Here is a 22114-nt window from a genome sequence, read left to right as displayed (position 1 = left end):
CGTGTCGAAAGAGAAGGGGGAGTGGCCGGCTAGGGCTGTGGTAGACGCACGGCGATGGATGACCAGCAGGGCCGAGACGACGCGAGATCAGCAAGCAGCAGGGCGTAACCGAGCCAGTCGGCCTGTCGTGGTGGAGCGGTATCTGCGGGTACAGGTACGAAAGGAGACCGCAGGTACCGACATGTACGTCGTGCTGCGTCGACTCTCTGGGGAAGCGAAAGGGCCGGGAGTGGCCCGTGTGGTGACAGCCCGGGGGTTGACCACGGCACCAGATGAGGTGGCAGGCCGTATGCAAGTGGCTGTTTAGGGCACTGACATTCCCAGGATGCCGGTTCTGGGGGCGGCAGGAAGGCCCAAGGTCCACAAAAACCAGGCGCTTCCGAGATGTACCCCTTCCCACGTCAAGGTGAAAGGGAGACGGAGCTAGCGGCCGCGTATGAGTGTACTGAACACCACACGATCCAACCGCAGCAGAACAGCCTCCCTCCCGCGCTTTCCTTGCTGCGATCCTTGGCAGTTGGGACCAAGTGTGCGTCCAGCGTTTTCCCAGGCCGTTCGAAGGAAACGGGATGAGGCGCCACGGGCTGCAGCGATGCCGGGTAGCTGCTTTGCTTGGCAAGACAGCCGGACAATAATTTGTGTGTAAATGCTGAATGCGGAATCTGTACTTTGCAAGGCTGCTTGCTGCTGATAGGGCGCCCCAATAGTCCGCGGGGCTGTCGAGGGGATGAAAATTGGCGAAGATCCAGAGTGGGGGAGAAAAGTAAAGGCAGCTGCGCCGTGGTCTGCGGATGGCGCGAACGCTGCAAAAATTTGCGTCGGTTTTTCTTGTTCTTTTAATTTTTTTTTCGCGATGGTGTCGAGAGCTGAACAAGAAGAGCGCCGGGTGACGATGACTCGGCCGCGCTGTGACGGGATTGCCGAGTGGGTGACGGATATGGCGGCCTAGCTCAATAGGCTAGGGCGGGATGCAGAATACCGGGCAGTTAGGTAGAAAGCACCAATGCCGCGGCGTTTCAATTGCAAGCGTTACCGCGACAGAGTATATGCGTGCGATGGCGTATGCTTGTGAGTGCGAGTGGTCGAGTGTGTATGTATGTGTGCGCCGAGTGTAACCCGAGTATGAGCCTGTAGTGCAATAATGAGGTTCTTTCCAGACGCACAGCCAGCCGACGGCTTTAGTCCGAAACGGGGAGCTTGATCGAGGGGCGAAGGGGTGCGTCTGCTTGCAAACTTAATTCCAGGGCTGTGGTGGAGGGGGTCTGCTCCTTTTGTCCCGCCACGAGCTGTCTGGTCACAGCAAAAGCGCAAGCCCGGAAATAATTAGCGTGCCATTGTGGACGACGGCGGTGCGGGCGGTGCGGGAGTCATCCATGGACAAGGGCGGTTGGGGCGCTTGGTGCGAGGGCGATCATCGACAGGAGAAACAACGGTCAGGGACAAGGTGAAAATTGTGTCATCCGTTCATTTACTGTGCGTATTATAGTGTACGGACGTGTAAGTACCGCCGGGACTGCGTCACCACTTTGGCGGCAGGAAAAAAAAAGGCTTGCTACTGAATGGGGTACGGGCTCACAAGTACTTCGTAGGTCGCTTTTCCTTGGCAAGAGGCGACCATCAGCCCACTGCATGAAGATTCTGAGCACCTGCGCAGCTGGAAGCAAGTTGCTAGGTAATTAAGTGGTGACATCGGTAGATGTCCCTTCCTATTCGAGTTCTTGTATTACCATGATGCTTTAGGTAGGCACCTACTGTGTAAGAATCGTAGGACTCACCGTCAGCAGTAGGCAGTTACTATAACAAAGCACAGGCTCATTTTGTCATTCGAAAATACGTAGGTACCGCCTTCCCAACACCGTCGTCCCAGGATTCGTGGCACCTCGAGACCTACTTGTTGGCGCAGTGCAGTGCCTTCCTTCCTTAGGCGCCAGATAGGTACCTAAGCATACGTACACCGCCGCTTCCAACCGGAATACTTGGTTTCCTTAGAGGGACCCGGTGTATATAGGGCGTATGGTAAGGTAGCGTACTGAGTGTGAAACCACTCGTAAAATACAGCACAGATCACGTAGTAGGTATCTGACATAGCTGCGTACCTCGACATACACGGCGATCGGATAAGTCAGGTATCTAACCATAACATGCTCTCGACCGTGTGTTCCCCCATCGGCGATGGTTGGCCACATGGGACATTGCTGGCCACTCATCTAGGTTGGGGAATCGGGTCCGTTGAAGGCGACGCCTTCTACCGGAACACACGGGGACCTCCGAGAAACAGCACAAGGCGCAAATTTTCGTCAGGGGGCACAAATCGGCGGAGCTGTGGTACGGAACAGCAGTCACTATCCCATTGTCAGTGGTCCCTCCCGTTGGCGCCACCCCAATTATTTCAGCTTTGCACTTTTCCAGCACCTACTATGTAGCTCGCTTCTGCTTCTGTGGAGTGAACACGGACCGCCGAACGCGGCCAGCCAAGAAGTCGAGGTACGAAGGACGCTTTTTACGTCTGGGTACATGGAATTATCGGTGCCGTGGTATTTACCATTCTATTCTTGCAGCCAGCTCCCATACACTATGGGCCCCCACAAACCATCCCCACATATCATTCTCGCTCATTCGCTGTCCTTCTCTTGCCAACCGTTGAATTGGGGGAATTGAGGACGGGATGAGATCATTGCAGGGAGAAGTTTCTGTGGGTCAGTCGCGCTTGCCAGTTGGAGTCACAATCTCAGTCACGGGAATCTCCCATCGAGCCTGCCTGATTCGGCCAATCCAACGGCAGCGTCGAGCCAGCGGGGCTGTTCGAGCTGCCTCTTTGCTTCCTGGATTTCCTGGATGGAAAGAGATTACTGGATCGCATCAGAAACGGATCCAAGCCTGCAATTTGCGCCTGGGGCCTTTGTCGGCCGACAAGTTGGGAAGCAACAAAGAGCTGTCACCCCACTCCACAAACGGCAAGCAAACGATTCTGACGCCAGGATGAGGTCTTCGTCCGCGTGTCAGAGCGGAGACAAGAGGAGCCGCTCCTGTCAATCGTGATTCCCTCAATCTCTCCAGGTGTCGGCTGCAGAATCTTGACCTCTCTGCCGGTTCTCTCTCAGCAAGCCCTTTGCCGAGCGTCTTGAAGATCGATCGTACTTTCATGTGTGTTGGCGGCCGACGGGAACAAGGGAGCGCGGATCCAAGCTGCTGGGTGGGTGTCGGCCAAGTTGCCCACACCCCCCCCCTCCCCTCCTCTCCCCTCTCTCCCTCTGGATACCCGCCCTGCTCGGCACAACTCTCTGCCCACATGGCCTAGTTTGGCCTTTCCCCTCCTTCAATTCCTTCCAATCTCACAAGACAACAGCCGTGTTTGCCGTCTGTGCCGGCCAGCCGAAAGGTTGGCGTTGATCCTGGCTAGCAGCATTTCCTCCAGATGCTTTTATTGCATGCACCTCCATTTCGAGGCTGAATTGGGAGGGTTCCCTTGCTCGCCCAAAGCTACGCGGGGTGAAACTGCCTTGCTGGATAACTACCTTTCAGAAAGACCCAGCAACACGGCTTCGCTCTGTGCCGCTGTATGCGTAAGGGTAATTACACACCTCATAGGCTCTGTCCATCCGCGTATGTAAGGTATGTATGTACCGCGTATGTACTAGTAATCTTAACGTTGCATCCTCCCTCTAGTGTACTTGTCCACTGCGGGTCTGTACGTGGTCCTTGAGAAGCGAAGACCAGCTCTTCCCACGTCATAATAGCCGCCTTATACTTGCGTCAGACAATCTCACCTATGTGGGAGATGGCGCTGGCCATCCTTGCACCTCGGTAACGGGCATTCCCACGAGAAACAAAAGAAGAGCCTCAACTCGGGTATCAACCACTGTATTCAGGCAGCACATCACCCTTTCACCGACATTTTCCATCCAGCCACCGAAAGGCAAAACCGGGCTCGTTCGATCTGGTCAAACCCGCCGTCAGGTGCATACGAGGTCGCGCAGAGCCTCGGGTTCGGCGTTTCTGTGATTGCCTGCCAAGATGGCCAACCGCCCTTTCCAGCGCGCGGCGCAAACGCGTCACTGACGTGCACAATCGGCATGATGCATGGCATCAATTCACGAGGAGTTCTGCCGATACCCAATACCGGACCGTTGGGCGCCGATGATGATCCTGTCTTAACATTGGTGTCAGGTGCGAACAAGATGAAGATCGCGTTTTCCCAAGCCCCAATAGCAGGGTTTTTCTTTCTTTCTTCAGCCCTTTAATGTTGCTCCAGTCTCCGGACAACAAGTGCCTGTTGCCCGCCGCCGGAAGCGTTGAACGCTTGACTAGGAATGTGGGAGCCGTTTATCCCAGCTACCATTCCTTGATTGGCCGACTGGAGTCTCGGTTTGGTGGTGCTCGGCGCGGGCAAGGGTCGTTTACAGCTGCATCACGAGGACAAAAATTCGAGCAAATTGCACCGAAGCTGGCGCCAGTTATCTTGGGTTGAGCGATAACAGGCCCCTGCATTCTGCGGGAACCTAGGGCTTGGGCCTTGTGCTGAATCCGCCAATGACGGCAACTTCGCGCGGACGACGCCGTCTCGTCAGAGCCGTTCCCAGCAGGTGGAAACCGAATGCCGTCTTTTCCAGCGGTGCGGATTCGAGGGCGTGCGCTTGGCGCCGGCCCGCAACTCAAACCACCATCGAATAGATAATCTGATTGCAAGCGGCTGCATCGGCCATTGCCCCCTATTATCGTGGGACGGCCGCCCCTTGAGCACAAGCAAGCGGCCGGTGCTGTCTTTTTGCGTCCGCGACGCGCAGATACTGCCAGGGCAACCCAAGCGGCGGGGCAACCTGGTGTACCCGAGAGCCTATCACGGAGCTGGGGGCACATCCACGTGCTTGCTCCCGTTTCGTTCCCAGCCGGGCGCGACACTAGTGTAGTTATTGTGGGTAAGTTTCCCCAAGACGGGTACTAACAAGGGTCCCCGCCTACAACACCACATTGAGAAACAAAAGCGCAGAAACAATACCAGCGCCGGGATTTTGCTTTGAAAATCATATACGTTATATAATAAGAGACGTATTTATCGTATTATCTTGTATGTTTCATTTTTCTCTTTGGTTGATGAGGTTGTACATGTGTTGAAGCTGTATTTCTGGTACTTTGCAACAAACGCCCGGGAAGCTTCAGAGTTTTCCGTGTCGCCCCGGTCGGTACCTGCCTAGGGGAAAAAACTTTGGCTCGCAACCACAGTACGTACACACGGATCTGTACCATAGTAAGTACCTTACAAACCGTAAGTTACATACATCCACCAACCCACCAACCCACCAACCGCACACACTCATGTAGTGTACGCACTGCGTAGTATGTTGTCATCTATGTCCATACATACAAGTAGTGTGGTGATTGTGCACTAGCTCCCGCCACCACGACGGTGCTCAAGTTTGAAACGGGCTGCCTCGCAGATCCTTGATCAGTCCGGAAGCGACTGAGGACAGATTTCCCAACCTCCACGATCCTGATCTGCTTTCATCATCCAAGTTTGGAATGTCGAACACCGCCCGACATGTGCCCAGCCCGAGGCCTGAGTGGCCGTCGGATCCGAGACCCCACTGCGGATCGGCGAAGGGTGCGTTGTTAGGCGCCGTTGCCCGGCCCTGGAGCTGTTTCATGTCTGCGGATTCCACCCCTTGGCTCAAAAAAAAAGATGACGTTTACAGGTGGATTGGTCGTGTACAGCGTGCTGCGAGGGATCAGGAGGCCCTTCTTCCTTGTGGTCAAGAATCTTTCTTGTGCCCATCCGTCACCTGCACTACTGAAGAGTCGTCCAGCTTTGCACAGCACACTCTTAGGTACCGTCTGGGTATGTGAACCCAGGTTTACCCGCCCGCCCATCGGCAATCCGGCCGGAAAGCCCCAAAATATACGTACAACCCCCAGACGGGCTTGCTCGCATCCGCCGAGCGTCGCGGAAGACGTGCACATTGGGTAGGAGCAGTAACCGCTTACCTCTTGGCCACAGAAATCTCTTGCGCCTTCCTCACCGTTTCGGGCCGTACGAGACGGCCCCGGAAAGCAGGTCTCTTGTTCCATGGCATACCAATGCTTTTCGTGCGTAGATCGGCAGCTCGACGCGGCGATTTCCAGCACCGCCCGGCAAGCCCCATGTCAGAGGGGGTGGTTCCTTAGCATTCTTTCCTTATCCTCTTTTTTTCTGTGACTCGACATGCGCAATAACGACTTGCAACACCACATTCCGCTTTCAGCTAGAGCTAGCCCGAGGCATCCCTTGACATTGACTCTTTCGCATTGCCGGATTCGGTGACGGCAAAGTCTCGCGCCGGGTGCGCTGTCAAAAACACCTGTTGTGTAGCGTAGTTGTACGGAGTGAATGAGCCGTGGTTATCTTGTCGTCACAGCGGCGCCGGGGCGAACGGAACGATGCCGGGCCGCGAAGGAAAAGACCAAAAAGGTAAGGTAGTTGGTGTATGGGTGTATGTATGTACCGTATGTATGTACATACCTAACGTACATATTCTATACATATTTACACCACTGATTCAAGCACCTACAGCTCGCCACACACGGCAACCTTTGACGGGAGGGGCCGTTGCGTGCGCCATTGCAACGCCTACGGATTGCGGGCGCACTCTTTCAACCACTCTGTTCATTGCATTGTTAAGATGAGAAGGGAAGCTGGGTAAGGGAAATTCGGATGTCGTTACGACCTCGCGGAACTTCCTCAAGGTCCCCCCCGTGCCCACAAGCTGCACACACACACGGCATATACAAAACAAACTCCATGCTCGATGGAAGAAGGCCTTGTATGTATGTACGGAGAACTGATCGACCTTTCCAAGAGTGGCCGAGAGGGGGGAGGAGGAGGGGAATGGGGGAAGGGCGGCCGCGTTGCTTTCCAAGTTACCTTTTTCGCATCCGATGCCCTCCTCGCGATGATTCGGTCGTAGCCGGCAGCACCAAGCACCCCACGAACAGGTCATTCAATCATGACGTTGCTGAGATGCGGCGGGTTGCGCTTCAACCTTTCCAGTTACTACCCTCGCGGCAGGACTGCACCAAGCCGAGGAGGGGGTTGTTTTTGTTTCTCTCGGCATGCACGTCAAGCAAGCATCGCGAGGGGGTCACATCGGCACCCTTCAATTGGGTCTGTTCAATCCCCGCAGTCAGTTGGGCATGGGCTGCAGAGAGCTCAATCCGGCAAAGGGACCTAGGTCACGAGCTGCCTCCAGAGCCGTGCCGAGTTTGCATACGTGGCCGATTGCTCCATCAAGCGGGACACCTTGGATCATGCATCACGACCATGGGGTGGTTATTCAAATTGTTTTCATGGGGGAAAATGAGAAACAAAATAGAAGGGACAATATCGGCATTCTGTAAATGCAACACCTCGTATCGGCAAGGGGTATGCTGTTTTCTGTGTCCCGGGTATCCATGTATGGAATGTAGGTACTGTACCTCGAGGACAATACATCTAGTACCCTGGTGCGAAGGGGCTAAGTAAGCCAGGGGCTTGGTCTACACTACTCTAGAGTGTAATCCGTTTACTCTGTATACACGACACACCACACTAGTGTATTGCGTACAAGTACGGAGTCCACTATAGAATTCATTAGCGTACACAACTTGGTACGCACTTGATATGGTGAGAGCAGAAGATCCATATTTACGATTGCCCCGTTATCATGGAGGAATGCCATGCATAGCTAGCGGAACCCCCCCACAGGGGGACAAGCATGCCCTCCAACCCCCGGCCAAGCCCCGCGACCCTTTTGGCTATGCTGCACATCATCCCGCTACAGCAAGCAAGGATGAACAAAGATCGCCGGCCGGGGCGGAGACAGCCCCGTTTCACCAGCTGCTGCGAAAGTACATACATACATACACACTCGCAGAAAATGTGACGACGGGCCGCACATCGGGCTCCCTGAGGGAGATGCATGGGATAATCCATATCTCCACGTTCAGAATCTACCAAACGTAGGACATGTATGTATTATGTAGATACATGTACATATACATACATACAGCATGTACGTGTATCCGTTTATGTGTATAATATAATGCGTATTAAATTGATATCCTAGACCTCGTGCAATCTATAAAGAAAAAGCACTTTGAGTTAGGCGCTGATACGTATCGTTATCAAGATTTTTTGTCTTATAATTAACTGCTAAATGCGTAGTAATATTGTACCCCAGGGGTACTTTGTAGAGGCGACGGCCGCGTGTTTGGACCAACCACTATCCTCCAACTCCAGGGGCCATCCCAGATTCGGCTTACACAGTATGCACAAGGTGTCCACGGGGTTCAGGCACATCAAGGCACCACGTTTCAGAACCACGCTGGGGACCTTGGGGAAGAGCAGTGTGTCGATTGGGAACGGGTGTTCACGCAGGGCGTCGTGTTCTACATATAAGCAAGTACCAGGCATGCGTAATATTCCATGACAAGCCAATATATCGGGGTCGAACAGGACATCACCTTTTGTCCGTTAGTGTAGTGTACTTACGTAATCCGTACTGTCGCAGCTCAGGCGCCGAGAGATGCCTGACATAACGACCAAACAACCAACGAGAGGGGCCTGTTTTCTAGAAACATTCCCCGGGCTGAGGTGCCCGATGCTGGGTATCAGTACAGTTGGTGTGCTCCGCCTCCGCAAAAGACATCCCTGCAGAACACCACCAAATCCGCCCGCTCGGCTGTGTCGGAACCAAGCCAAGACACCCTGTTTCACTACTACTGTGTAGGTTAAGTTGAGGACAGTGTATAGAGTGATTTACGTACGCCGTTACAAATTTTGGCTGCTGTTCCGTATGTATACTCGGCTATGGCGTTGCTTAGGTAGCAAGCATGAATGCACATCCCTATAGTAATACTACGCAGATCTGTGACTGGTGCGGGAACACCTCACATCAGACAACAATACAACAACCTAATAGCGTAGTGAAAGGTGCACTAGTACTGATACTAGCAAAGTAAGTTATGTTACTGAGCATGGGGCGGTTGAGATGACGTCGTCGCACGTGGGAAGGGCCACTTATCTCGATGATTGGCTGCACCTTCTTGTCGGCGCAGCTGCTCCGTACCTCAGGCATCCATGGATCCTCTTCCGCCTCGCTTTGCTCGTTCCGATCCATCCATTGATCGCACTTGACACACTCTCTGCCCGGCGCCTGCCTGGCTGTGCCTGCAGAGTCCTTTCTTCCTGCGAAACCTGACAAGCGAATCATGTGTCCCGAGTACATGCCAATTCCTTCCATCCACGAACCCGCAAACCCATCAATTAACCCACTCGGTCGCGCAACCCCCGTAGTTTCCTCGAAGCAACCCCTCCCGGATAATGAAGGATAATAAGGCACAGACATCGAGTTCCTCCGAAGGTCGGCCGAGACCATGCAGCCGTTTGGCGATAGCTACAGTACGAGTCTGCACAAAGGTCATGTGCCCGGCCACGAAGATGCGGCTGCTGCTGCAGCACGCGAATAAGCACAAGGCTTCCAGGTCCTTCCCTCCCCCGCCCTCCTCGACTCGCGTTCACCTCAAGACTCGGCTGAGCGACCTTGTACTACATACTATATATGGAATGCTGCTACTCCTACTAACTAGCTGCTACTGCTGCTGCGGCTGCTGCTGCTGCTGCTATTATTACTATTACTACTATATGTAGGCAATCAGTACTTGCTTGCTATACGGACGTACACGAAGCTTACCTACCCCACACCTTGGCCTTACTACAGCTCACCTACCTACTACCTATGTATATGTAGTAGTACACAGAGTGCCCTCCTATACCATGACTAGTGTAGGGTAGACGCTCTTATCACCTCTTCTCCGGCTCGTCTCTAGTGCAACACCAAACACGAGATATCGAGAAGAAAGGCATGTGCTAAAATTGGCACTTTTTACGTCAGCACAGCGGCACCACAACAAAGTGAACACTGTGCTTGGGAACTCGATGGAATATTCGCAGTACAGCGGGGAAAGGGGGAAAGACGAGGAGGCCACACCCCGCATCTCGTGCTCCCCCATCGGGGACGGAGACGGGCGGATCGCATGATTTCCTTATCTAGGCACTCATTCCTAAGCTGGAGATTCCACGCCCGTCCGCCGGGATGTGTGTACTCGGTCTGCCTCGACCCCATGACACAGGACATTGATATGACCCTTCAGGGCAGACAATTGCCATCCTGGACCCCTTCGCAGGTAGTAGCATCCCCTTGCTACGCTTGTACATACATACCTACATATATACATACATACAGTACATTCACGATATGTGGTTCTTGATCCGATGCAGGTTGCTCGATGCAGTCAGCAGCCGATGACAGCAGCGAGCTGAGCACCGCACGGCACCGCACCGACCACCCCCCCCCTGCCGTTGGTACGCTGTCTCGTCGTTATCGCCTTTCTTTATTTCACACCTTGAGGCTTGGCGCAGCAGGAGGAATGGCGGTTGCCATGGGATATATCACCACACTGCCACCGCCCAGACGAACAGTTTCGGGGTAGAAATAAGGAAGCCACCAAAAAGAGGGAAAGGCCAAGAAGGCTCTCGGCCGTCTGACGACCTAGTGTAGGTATGTACATACATATATAGGTACCTACACTAGGTAGACGGGCGGTTCTGGACGTCCGCCGTAACTTGACAGAAAGCGGGAGCGGGCTTCTCCCAATCTGTTTGGCTTTGCTCGGAGTGAGGCTAGTGTAGTTCCGTATGTATAGGTAGGTATATTCGGATGACATATATATACATGTCGTGTACGGAGCACATTCTGTCAAATCGACTGTACACCACGGTGTAGGGCACGCACGCACGCATACTGGTTTCTACGTATATGGGTAGGTATGTGTCTGTATGTTCGGACTTATTTACACTACGGATATGTACCCCATACATGTATTAGAGGTGCGTCTTGAGGCGTGTGCAGATTCGTACAATACATGCAGTACATACATACATATATACATAGCGGTCCTGCAGCGGCTGACGTGCACGCAAGAAACGGCGGGTTGTCAGGGCAAATTTTTTCCCTTTTTTTTTTACTTGATGTGGTAACTAGGTGTACCCGTACATACTGCAGTGCGTACCTATTCAGAGTCTTCACCGCGAAGCCTTGCTTATGTTATACTCTACGTCAGGGGGGAGGACGGGTCAGCCAAGCGGAGTCTGTCTGTCAAACGGCTCCCAATCTGCGTGCGGTTTTGTGGTCCAGCTCTTGGGAGCAGCATCAAAACCGGCTATCGATCGCTGCGCGCTGTCTTTCTCTCTTCCATTCCCCCTCCCCCTGGAATCTGTCCTCTGTAAAAGGCTCAGAGAAACTTGGATGTGGAAAAAAAAAGAGGGGATGCAGCGGAATATACACAATCAGGGACGGCGGTGTGCTCTGTGTTCAAGGTACCTACCTACCCCTGGCACCCTACGAGGAGATATGCATGTTGTTTGTTTGTTTGTACTATATGTGCAAGTGTGGATGTATGTGTATAAATGTGTATAGAAATGTACAGATTAGAGTACCTGCAGAGGTAGATGCTGACACTCGGGGGACATTAATACACTAAACGCCTGTTCTCGTGGCGTCCCACATCCCTTTGACGCTCGAGGTGTCGACCAGGGTGTGAAGAGTAATCAGATTCAACGAGGATAAGGTGACGGCAAGAGCAGGGGGATCCAGATAACAGCTTTCCAACAACGACTTCGCTATAGAAACAGCCAGGCGATGGCACGATTCATTTTTTTTTAAAGACACAAACGAGAACAAGCCAGGTCAGTCGAGACTTGTCAGAGTGGCTCACCGCAAGTTCCGATTTGGCTCAGCTTTAAAACCTACCTTAGTCCTTTCCTCCTCTCCCCTTTCCCACCGAGGCCGGACGATTCCAAGCACCCAATGACATGGGTGTAACGGCGGTCCAGGCCTTGTGTCTGTGTAACGCGAAACACGCAACGGGCGCAGATGCCCGGCTGCAAGTGTCCGGGGCGGGAGGGGTACTGGGCGTTGCATGGGTTGTGGTGGTGGTGGTGGTGGTGGTGGCGGCGGCGGCGGTGGCGGCTTGGGCTTTTTGGCTGGGCCGAGCTCTTCATGCAGAGCTGAGGGTGCCACACACACAAACAGAGAGAGAGACAGACAGGAAGACAGACACACACCTCGGACTCTGCAGCTCCAGGATATCTGAAAAGGGTATGTGATCGCTCGCCGGTTAAGAGCAACGAGTGGAAATCAAGCAGCCAGCCTGGTGGAGGTTAACTGATCCGTATGTACAAGTCCAATCACAAATAGTTAGGTAAACGACCTTGAACCTAGCGTGATCCGAACGCACGGCGACTCAGCCAAGTCAGCCCCAAGCCAAGCCGAGCTAGGGTATGTACATACATGTATTGTATGTACATGTATGTACAGTACATACATGCATACATGTGTGCCTTGGCTCGGGCGCCGATTATCGTTGTCTTTGGGTAGCCAAGTTGTTGAGCCCAGGGGACAGAGGGAAGGGGCGGCGGCAAGGGAGGCAAAGGGGGTGAGTCAGCATCCTTTTTTTTCTCTCTCATCAAGTCAATCAGTAAATCAGGGCAAGTCTAGTTATTCTTTAAGTCAATCAGCAAGTTGCGTGCGTGACTACCTAACTTGGTCAATCAATGAGACTCAGCAAAACAGGTCACGCCCGCCCACCCTCTCCTCTTCTCCTGACGCCGGACGAAGCTCATGGTGAGCTGATTGGAAAATGTCATGCCACCTGGCGATGCAGCCTCTCTTGTATTTTCTTCTTCTTCTTCTTCTTCTTCTTCTTCTTCACCTAATTTATTTTTATATTTTTGTGTGCCCTTAGTGTGGCCTGTCGTGCGCGTCCCGGCTGTTGGAACGATTGCATGACGAGCTGAGGACGGGGGGAGAGAACAAGGAGGTCAACTAGCATTACAAAATACAGAGTAAGCAGTCTACGCTAACGTAAGTAGGTCCGGGGCGCGCACTACGACACACAACATGGTTCCTTTGCGGGTACGTCACCCTTGCCCGATACCTCGGGAGAGGGGGGAGGGGGAAAGGGAGGGGATTAAGGCTGGGCTGGGGCAAGGGGGGGTTAGTTCCCTTTTTTCATCTGGCCTTGGCTGCATGTCAGCTTGGTGGTCCTCCTCCTTGGTATGCATGTATCCATGTACTGTACGGACGTACTCGTATGTACATACGAAGTAGATACAGTACATACCTACATGGACCACCGTCTGGATGTATGTATGTATGTACTATGTATGTACGGATGTACTTGGTATGAATACACCTGTGTACAACTTGTGTGCACTCCGCCTCGCGGCGCTACTATCTGACAAGAACATGGCTCGTTTGGCTCTCTCCGGTCATGGCGCAACCAGTGGTTTGTTTGCCTCAAACCAACTCAATTATGCACTCGCTTCCGGCGTAGGCCCTAGGGGCTATATAGTCTTACATAAAGACGGGGAGAGAGGCGAGAATACGGGGCCCGCTTTTCTCCTTGAGGCTGATGGTTATCCCCCCTGTTTTCGTTTTATTGTGATGGCTGTTTTCACCAGGACCAGAATCACCATCTTTGCTCCTCCTTCCGCCCTGTGGCCTGGGTGGTGTATGTAATCCGTATTCCCCTTTGTCTCCTCTTGCCCCGATTGCCCGTCCCTGTCCACCCCCTTTTGACCACGTTCGGCTGATTCCGAACCTGGGGTAGTGTAGTGTAGGAAGAGGGAGGGGAGAGGCGGTCTGTAAGAGGGGGGAGGCGGGGGGGAATGGAACCCTCTGCCTTTGTGTGTGTGTGTGTGTGTGTATGAGGCACAATGGTTGTAAACTTTTACCTACATTCACCGACGCCACCGAGGTACTCGTACTCGGCCATGCGTTCAAACTACGCTCTTGTGTCCGCCACACGCATACCTACCTGCAGGACACCTCCATACATATGGATTATACACACAGATACAGAGGCAAACAGCCCCGGGCTATATCCCGCTCGGCACCGATTCCCGACCGGAGCGGGAGCGGGAGCGGGACGTATGCACACCTCCTGACCGCGAGACGGCCCAAGATCATGTTGCGCTGATCACATCGGACATGGCCGTCCGCACAGGACGTCATATAGCGATCAGTCACTGGACGAGTCATCTGACATCGGACGGGAATGGGTCGCGAACAGGTGTCTCACCTCAGGGGGTCCATAATAAGACACGATACAACACTTGAATTGCGCCTTTTGCATTTGTGTTGCTGTGTTTATCACTCCATACCACCCCCGAGAAAGGGGGGTAGGCGTTTGATAAGAGGGGTGAGGGGAATGTGAGACGGCGATGCCGTGCAGAGTGCTCTGCCAATTGCCAACAGACTGCTTGCTCACGGGGGCGGACAGAAGGCAGGGAAATGTGATTTTAGACCATCAGGGTGTGTGTGTGTGTGCCCGTGTGTGCCCCCGCATTTCCTGGGTATTTCCTGGGCATTTCCTGAGCATTTCCCTGTCCCCAGCTTCCATTCTAATTCCACCCCCCCTACCCCTTCCCCCTTCCAAAAAGAAGAAGAAGGAAAGTTGCTGACTTGTTCTGCCGAGATTTCCGTGAGATAGTAGAGATGTGTTTTCTGCTCGAGTGTACCATCTTGATATCAATACATCAACATACATTTCCTGTCGAAAACCCCCCCTTCTCTCCCCTTTCCCTCTATTAAGAGATGGATGAATTACCACCAACCACATAGCCCCAGACCCATTGAACGAGCTGAGGTCAGGAAGGGAAATGGGAGATACACGAATCAGGAGTGAACCCTTGCGATAGCAATTGGTCCGGATGTATGACTCGGCGGCGCCGAAAGGCAATCACGTATCACGACATGCTGCAGGCGCGCGCCTGTGCCTGTATCTATCCGTCCTTGACCTTCCTCCTGACACCTCTTCGGGTGTCGCAAGGACGCGGACTGTTCCTCCCCTCCCCTCCCCTACCCCCTTTCCTTCTCTCACTTGTTCCCATCTCTACCTCTACCTATGCCTCTCTCTGCGTAGGGGTGTTTACTGTTTGTGTGTGTGCTGCCAATATGTTGCCGAGATGCCAATTCTACGTGTACGACAGGGCCACCTCAGCCTCACGCGGCATGTGGTACAGTCGCAGACATGACACGGCCTGGTTGCCTCGTCTGGTCCCGTTCTGGTCTTGCCTCGTCATCCCTCGAATAGGGTCCTTCCATCCTGTCGGCGTTTGCCGCACCATCTCGAGTTGCGTGTCATCCTGGGACCTTCTTTTTTTCTTCACCGCCATCATCGGCAGCCGTCCCAGATCCGAAGTTAGAGGAAGGGAATCCCGCTTGATCTGAGACGGCTTGCCCTTTTTACTACATTCGGAGGGAAGAGAATGGAGAGGTTGTGGCCAATAAGCGTAGAATCGGAAGGCAGAGGAGCAGGAAACAAGGGGGCCGATTTCACAAGAGGGAAGACGAGGATTACGTTGTGGATTCAGTGCCACTGCCACCGACGCCGTACAATACTATCTAATCTGTACATAGGTACGCCCTCTCCGTCTCCTCTCTCCGTGGGTTTGGGTTCAACTATTGGTGGTGGACCCGAACAGGAGATGGACGAGGCTTCCTAATAGGGGCTAATATACACACAACCCAACATCACACGAGCGAGGAGGACAAGGGATATGAGGGGCGAAGAGGCGACACGCAACAGCGTTGGCATGGTGATGGGCACGTAAGGCAGCATAGTACAATACAATAGTGTACAGCAGTACAGTACATGCGATACCTTTTGGTTTCTCCAGGAAGTGTACGGATTCTGTACGCAGCAGGTGGGCACGTTCTCTTCCCCGTCTCCCTGTCCGTGTTCTTGTTTTGAGCCCGCCCGTTCTCGCGTGTCTCAGTCGCATCTCGGTCCTATTTGCGTTCGGCGGTCCCGCCCGACTTGCTGCGCCGTCGCGAAACCCTCCTCCATCGAATCCGGATCCGGGAAGTGAGACAGGCTATGCTTTGATCCATCAGCCGAGCCCAACCCCTGATGAACAAGTCCCTACCTGCGTTCTACTGCCGGGGGGGGGGGGGGGGTTGGGCAAGAGAAAGAAAATATAGGGGGAGAAAAAGAGAAGGACGGAGTCGGGGCCCGAGGCTTGGATCTTGCTGCCTCTTAGCACAACGGGAGGCGGCAAGTCCGCAACCCATTCGCGCTCTCTCTCATGATTTTACGTAGTTATTATGTACATACGTACCAGAACACCCACAGCTAACGCCGTAGTGTGTTCCCTACTCGTACATCATCTTACACGACATAGCACGCTCCCCTCTCTCCGCCCGTCCGACCACCCTCTCGGCCCCCTCTTCCCCTCCTGCTCTCCCGGCGAGGAGGATGAGACATGCGCAGTGCATGCCTTGGCGGGCCGCACATTTGCGGACAAGCGAAACCGGTGAAAGCATGCACGCTGCACATGTCGCTTGCGCTCCCCCCTCCCAAAAAAAAAATTTGACATTCGCGTATCCGAGACCTCTTCGAGGCGAGGGAGGACAAGGAAGGACATGAAGGCGGCCAGACGCGAGTCATGGTTGCCAGGAGAGATGGCATGTTGCGAGCACGTCAAACCGCCGGGGGGGGAAGGGGGCGGGGAGGGGGCTGATGAGTGTTCTCACTGCGGCTCTCTGCGCTGCGGAGTGAGGCTTTGCCGAATGAGTTGGCAAACGTGCAATGCTCTCTCGTCGAAATCCCCCCCACTGGTGCCAGCTCTGATCATACTATACTCTCTGCGCGCCACCCAGATATGAAACAAGCTGTCTGCAGCCGGCTATGAAGGAGGAAAGCTTGTCAATTATGTGTTGTTTGTCGCGGTAAACGCGGAAGGCACCAAAAAAAAAGAAAGAAAGAAAAGAGAAAAAAAGAAAAACAAATGGTGACAGCAGCACATTTTGAACTCTAACGTAGTAAAGGGCGTTTGGAATGTGAAACTCACCTTGGGAGGGAGGGAGGCAGCTCAGGGGCAAGTAAACAACGCAAATAAACAAAATCATGTGCCAAGCATGAGCCGTCGTAGACCTCGAGTGCAGCGGGTCACGAAAGACAAAAGCCGACCACAACACCCGGCAGTTTTGCTGGCCCTGTAAAATGCCTATAGAAAAGAAGGATGAGTAAGAAGAGAATGGGAAAAAAAGAATGGAAAAAAAGAATGGAAAAAAAGAATGGAAAAAAAGAATGGAAAAAAAGAATGGAAAAAAAGAATGGAAAAAAAGAATGAAAAAAAATGAAAAAAAAAAAAAAAAAGACTCGAACGCCTTGGTATTTGACAGCTTCATCCCTACCCAACCTGCTCGGCCGTCCCTGTATGTGTATACGCATATTATTATGTCCTCTCATATCACTCCCCCAGCGGCCTCGGGTTCCCCCTGATCTCGCGAATCACCTCCCGCGTCCTGGGGTTGTCCTCGAAGCTGGCCTTCACCAGATCCACCACCTCTTCGGCCGTGAAATACAAGCTCAGTTCCCCCTCGACCCACAGGAACCGCACGTCCCGCAAGTTGCTCTGCAACACCTCGCTCAGGTACTTTAGGCGCAACCAGTTGCCCGCAAACTGTGCCGTTACCGGCACCTCTTCCTCTCCCTCTCCCTCGCCCCCCCCCTCATTCCCTCCTTCTTTTTTCTTCTTCTTGTCTCCCTGCCAACGGCTCGGCAGGAACAGCTCGTCCAGCTCCTCCACCGACGAGATCAGGCCGGCAATGTGGTACGCCTCCTCCTGGCCGATGGACGCCAAGTCCGTGACGTCGGCAATCATCTTGCTCGCGATCGCGTCCACCAGCGCGCCGACGGCCTGCTGCCACACCGAGCGTGCCAGTATGTCCTCCCACGCCGTCGCGAGGGCGCGCACCCGGGCGGTCGCCGACGAGATGGACGCCGCCGCATCCGGCTGGTGGACGAGGTTCTGCTCGCCTGGGGAGTTCCATGTTAGCATGCATGGAAAGGGGGAATGGGGCGCGCTTTCGCCCCCAAAAAAAGGAAAGGTGGCGGTGAGGAAGACATACCTCCAAGTAGGTCCCGTAAGACGGTCTTCTGGATGCCCAATTCGTTGGTGTAGGCGCGGTTGGCAAATGACCGGAGCAATTTGATGTCGTTGTCGAGGCGGAGCATCTGCCGGGCGCGCGTGCTGATGTCGCTGCGCGTCTTCCATGCGGCGGCAAACTCAGCGAGCTGATCTGCGAGGTAGGTCGAGTCGTTGTAGAGGCACCTAGGACTGTCAGAGCAGGATCGACGTTCAGAGGGAAGTCGGGAAGAACGACCTACATGTTGCCGCCGACGCTCGGAGCGTAGTAATGAGGCGATACGGCGCGGAACATGGCCAGGGCGAGCGTTGGGAGGCTAAACAGTCCCGCTGCCTGGGCGGCAACAGGGCTGTCCACGTAGCGGTCTTGCGTTAACGCGGCGCCGTCTTCCACTATCGAAAAGATCAAGTCCAGAACAGGCTGGGGGAGAGACGATATGCTGTAGGTCTCTTTCAAGACCAGCTCTCTCGTCTGCGGCGCTGGCGGCGGCGCAGGCGGGTTCTCTGGTGCTTCGGGCTCACCGGCTTCAGCTTCATCCCCCCATCCCCAGGCTTCTGTGGGATCGTCTTCGTCCTCTGCCTTACTCTCTCCGGGTCCTTCCTTGCTCCCCTCTGGTTCGTCCACTGTGGCTTCCTCCTCCCCCCATCCCCACGCATCAGCGCCGTCATCGTCGCCGTCCGGGGGTACGTCCGCCCCTTTATCTGCTGTCGCTGCTTGCGCCGTCTCTTCCCCGTCGTCCCAGGCGTCCCAGCCATGGTCCTCGTCAGACGCCAAAGCCGCTGCGCTATTGGAGACCAGTTGTTGGCCTTCAGATTTCGAGACCATCTGCTTCTCAACCTTTTCCACCCGTTTCGATGCGCCAAGTCCTTGGGAAAGCTTGGTCCGCACCGAATCCAGCGCAGCTTCTTTGCATTTCGAGAGCCACGCCTTCGGCGCATTCTCCGTCCACTGATTCAACCCGCCGAGATTTGACAAGCCGAGAGCCTCTAACCTGGTGCAGAAATCCTTCGCCGCTCCGATGACCTCCTCGAACCGGTCCATGGCCTGAAGCGATGATGGGATGGCCGAGTCGAGCCAGACATTCGTGACCTTGCCGATAATCTCTGGTAACAAGGTGGAAGAGATGGTTTCAATGAGGTCGGGAGGAAGCTTATGAACTAGGAAGGAGAAAACCTGCTCGAGGTCTGCGAACAGAGAGTGCACGGTTTTGTCTGCCGAGCCTCGGAGTTCCATGTAGTTCTGCCCACAGGGTGTCAGTAGGTGTCCTGAAAAAGCGAATCGAATACTCACGTCTTGCGTATGAATACCGGGCAGCGTGTCCTTTGTGATGTCCATCCGTGGAAGAAGGACGGCATCGTTAATGCCGTCCCAGAGCCGGCTCATTCGCCGGTCGACCTCCTTGAATGCTTTCAGACCTATTACTGCGTCCTCGAGGCTCATTGGCTCATCTACGCCAGTCAGGAACGCTTACGATAGAACTCGTGCCGGCAACAGTGCCTACCTTCTCGACTGCTACTTATCGTCACCCTCCTCTTCTCAACGTCGACGCTGATGAGTGTATTCCACACATTGTCAAATACCTCATGCACATCCGACTTTAGCTCGAACGCCCTGATGTCGAGAAGCTTGACGGCGCGGCAGGACCTGTTCACTCCTACGGCATCCAGCTGCTTCCAGGACTCTAATGAGAGGTCAGCAGCGCCCAGCCGGGCTCCTGAACACATTGCTCACTTTCGAGAAGATGCAGGGCATCCAGAATGCGCCGTTCGTCGCGGGCCTGTTCCACCTCGTCCAGGGTTTCGTTCACGGATTTGATGCCCCTGAGTGTCTCCACGACTTGGGCGTTGTAGTTCAGCTCACGGATGAGGAAGTCGGCCTTCGCTTCAATCTCGTCTACCGTACTTCCAGAGACGGCAGGGGTCTCGGAGGCTTTTATTATCTCGGCCGCGAGCGCTTTTGACCGGAGGATGTCATCTTGGACAGATTGCGCATTTGCTTGCCAGGCTCTCACGTCGTCGGCTGTCTCCTCGTTGATCGCATGGATCTCGGCCTGCGCAAGACGATGCTTAGCATACGCCCTGCGGCCGGCATATTTTGGGGTCGTACCTGGAGCTTTGCCTTGGCGTCTGCGAGCGCCTTGATGGCGGCAGGTAGGGATTCGGCGTCGAGAGGTAGGGACGAGACCGCGTCCTCGGGGAACACGCCCCGAAGAGAAAAGTCGACGAGCGCTTGTGCCAACTGCGTCACTTGCGGATCGGAGCCCGCCATGGCTGGCACAGACGGTCGGCGGCACGCTCGAGATGGGTTCTTGGTCGGAAGTTGAAGGACAGCTTCCCGGGTTTCAGGCCACTTAAGCTTCCTCCGTTCCAGTCGCTGTCGCTCTCGCGCGGCGCTGTTATTATTACACGGAGACGTCCAAACAGAGACTGCCCGGTCAGCCGCAGTGCAAGTACGCGCGTCTCTGAAAGGTTGTTGTCGCCGGGTACTTCAACCCGTTGCAGAGGTCCGAGTTGCAGGACCTTCCAATGATCTCGGGCCGGAGAGGTTATCGAAAGGCACCAAAGCTGTCTCTAATTGGAAGCCGACGTCAAAGCTCCCGATCTTGGCCCCACGGCAAGCGAACCCCTGCTGTGCCGAGTTGGTCGGAGTTGCTGGGCGCCTCACGCCCCGCCGAGCCGGGACCGCTCGCAACAGGCGCCTAGCTTAGTCATTCACAGTTGCCGGCCAGCTGGTGCCGGAGATCCACTCTTCCGAACTTTTGCCCTGCACGCACAAAACTCAATCTCGACTTTTTTACGCTCTCTCCTCCGCTCAACGTCACGACGACAATCAGCACGGCAACACACCGTCACAATGGCCGCTACCAAGAACGAGACTCCCCGCACCGGGCTGGCAGCCGTAAGTCTTCCGACTATCTGAAATTTTTAGCGAGCGCAAACTGCGCGCAATTGCCCACCCGTAGCCGTCGCTCGCTCGTTGCGCCGCTCGCTGTGTATCTAAGAAATTACGACGATGCTAACGGACAACTCGCAGGGTCTCAACAAGGGCCACGTAAGATAAAGCCTTCTTGTCTCACCTCGTGGAGGATCTCCGCACGTGCTTCATCCCCTCGGGGATACATCGAAGCAGATCCGCGGATGATGGACTTTAGGCTGACTTATGTTCGCTCTTTCCCCGACTATAGAAGACCACCCCGCGCGTCACCAAGCCGCGCGTGAGCCGTACCAAGGGCCACCTCAGCAAGCGGACCGCGTTCGTCCGTGAGCTCGTCAAGGAGGTCGCTGGGTACGTCACTGATACTGCCGTTTCGATTGAGCTCCTTTGGGGGGGCGCAGGGTTTGGAGCTAATGGAACGTCGGCAGTCTTGCTCCCTATGAGCGCCGCATCATTGAACTGCTCCGCAACAGCAAGGACAAGCGCGCTCGCAAGCTCGCCAAGAAGAAGGTAGGAACTCTCTGCACGTTCCGCTGTGCGAAGACACCCGCTGACCCTTGAACAGCTCGGCACCTTCGGTCGCGCCAAGGCCAAGGTCGAGGACATGACCCGTGTCATCGCCGAGTCTCGTCGTGCTGCCCACTAAGCGGCTCGTCGCTTCTCTTGCTCTGACGGCTCAGGGTGGACGTCGAGGGATCTGATGACGGATTCTGGGGAGGGATACGAGTTGATGGGAGGGACTTGCTCTCCCAAATAGCGTCTTAGGCTTGTTTCTTGAAACAAGCTAGCCATCCAGATCAGAATCGACCTCGCGTTGCCTTGACACTTGATTCCAACGATGTGTGTGATGGGGGTTTGTTGCAAAGACCGGAGAGATGGGCTCACATCAGGCGGGTGAGCACACCAAAAAGAAGGTCAAACGCCGGCTTTCGCTGCGGTGGCCAGTCTGGTGCTGCCCATCATGGCCTGGCTTGACGAAACATTGTCGCGCGCATGGTTTTTCGTGGCGAAAATGGTGCACCCAAGTCAACTTCTGCGCCATGGTCAACATGGTCAACTTTGGGCACGTCTCCCTCGGTGTACGGACTACTCGTTGAACAAAGGTGAACAAGAAGACTGCAGTGGCACCATTTTTGGGTCAAGTTGGCTCGCTTCAAGTTCGCTTACAGTTGCTT

General features: G+C 54.4%; 4 protein-coding genes across 4 annotated transcripts; 3 read left to right on the top strand and 1 right to left on the bottom strand.

Moving 5' to 3' along the window:
* Positions 1–58: 58 nt before the first annotated feature.
* Positions 59–635, top strand: MYCTH_2125134 (uncharacterized protein; the record flags this gene model as incomplete). Its single annotated transcript, XM_003661370.1, has 3 exons — positions 59–277; positions 325–434; positions 518–635. 3 exons carry the CDS (start codon positions 59–61, stop codon positions 633–635), a joined length of 447 nt encoding a protein of 148 aa, XP_003661418.1.
* A 7089-nt stretch (positions 636–7724) lies between these two features.
* Positions 7725–9477, top strand: MYCTH_2108717 (uncharacterized protein; the record flags this gene model as incomplete). The annotated part of the gene is made up of 6 exons (XM_003661369.1): positions 7725–7857; positions 8019–8021; positions 8190–8355; positions 8584–8734; positions 8963–8966; positions 9353–9477. The coding sequence occupies 6 exons, from the start codon at positions 7725–7727 to the stop codon at positions 9475–9477; spliced, it is 582 nt and encodes a 193-aa protein (XP_003661417.1).
* Positions 9478–17236: 7759 nt separating this feature from the next.
* MYCTH_2300775 (uncharacterized protein) lies at positions 17237–19503 on the bottom strand. Its single transcript, XM_003661368.1, has 4 exons — positions 19296–19503; positions 18247–19244; positions 17988–18190; positions 17237–17895 (listed from the first exon to the last, which is right to left on the bottom strand). Exons 1-4 carry the CDS (start codon positions 19443–19445, stop codon positions 17327–17329), a joined length of 1920 nt encoding a protein of 639 aa, XP_003661416.1. The 5' UTR covers positions 19446–19503; the 3' UTR covers positions 17237–17326.
* A 1313-nt stretch (positions 19504–20816) lies between these two features.
* MYCTH_2314529 (uncharacterized protein) lies at positions 20817–21764 on the top strand. Its single transcript, XM_003661367.1, has 5 exons — positions 20817–20903; positions 21039–21056; positions 21190–21290; positions 21368–21449; positions 21505–21764. Exons 1-5 carry the CDS (start codon positions 20859–20861, stop codon positions 21583–21585), a joined length of 327 nt encoding a protein of 108 aa, XP_003661415.1. The 5' UTR covers positions 20817–20858; the 3' UTR covers positions 21586–21764.
* The last annotated feature ends 350 nt before the right edge of the window (positions 21765–22114 follow it).

The sequence above is a fragment of the Thermothelomyces thermophilus genome, chromosome 2, assembly GCF_000226095.1.
Source record: "Thermothelomyces thermophilus ATCC 42464 chromosome 2, complete sequence".
Lineage (NCBI taxonomy): Eukaryota > Fungi > Ascomycota > Sordariomycetes > Sordariales > Chaetomiaceae > Thermothelomyces > Thermothelomyces thermophilus.
Note: the sequence above shows the minus strand (reverse complement) of the source record. Positions and strands in the feature narration are given on the sequence as shown.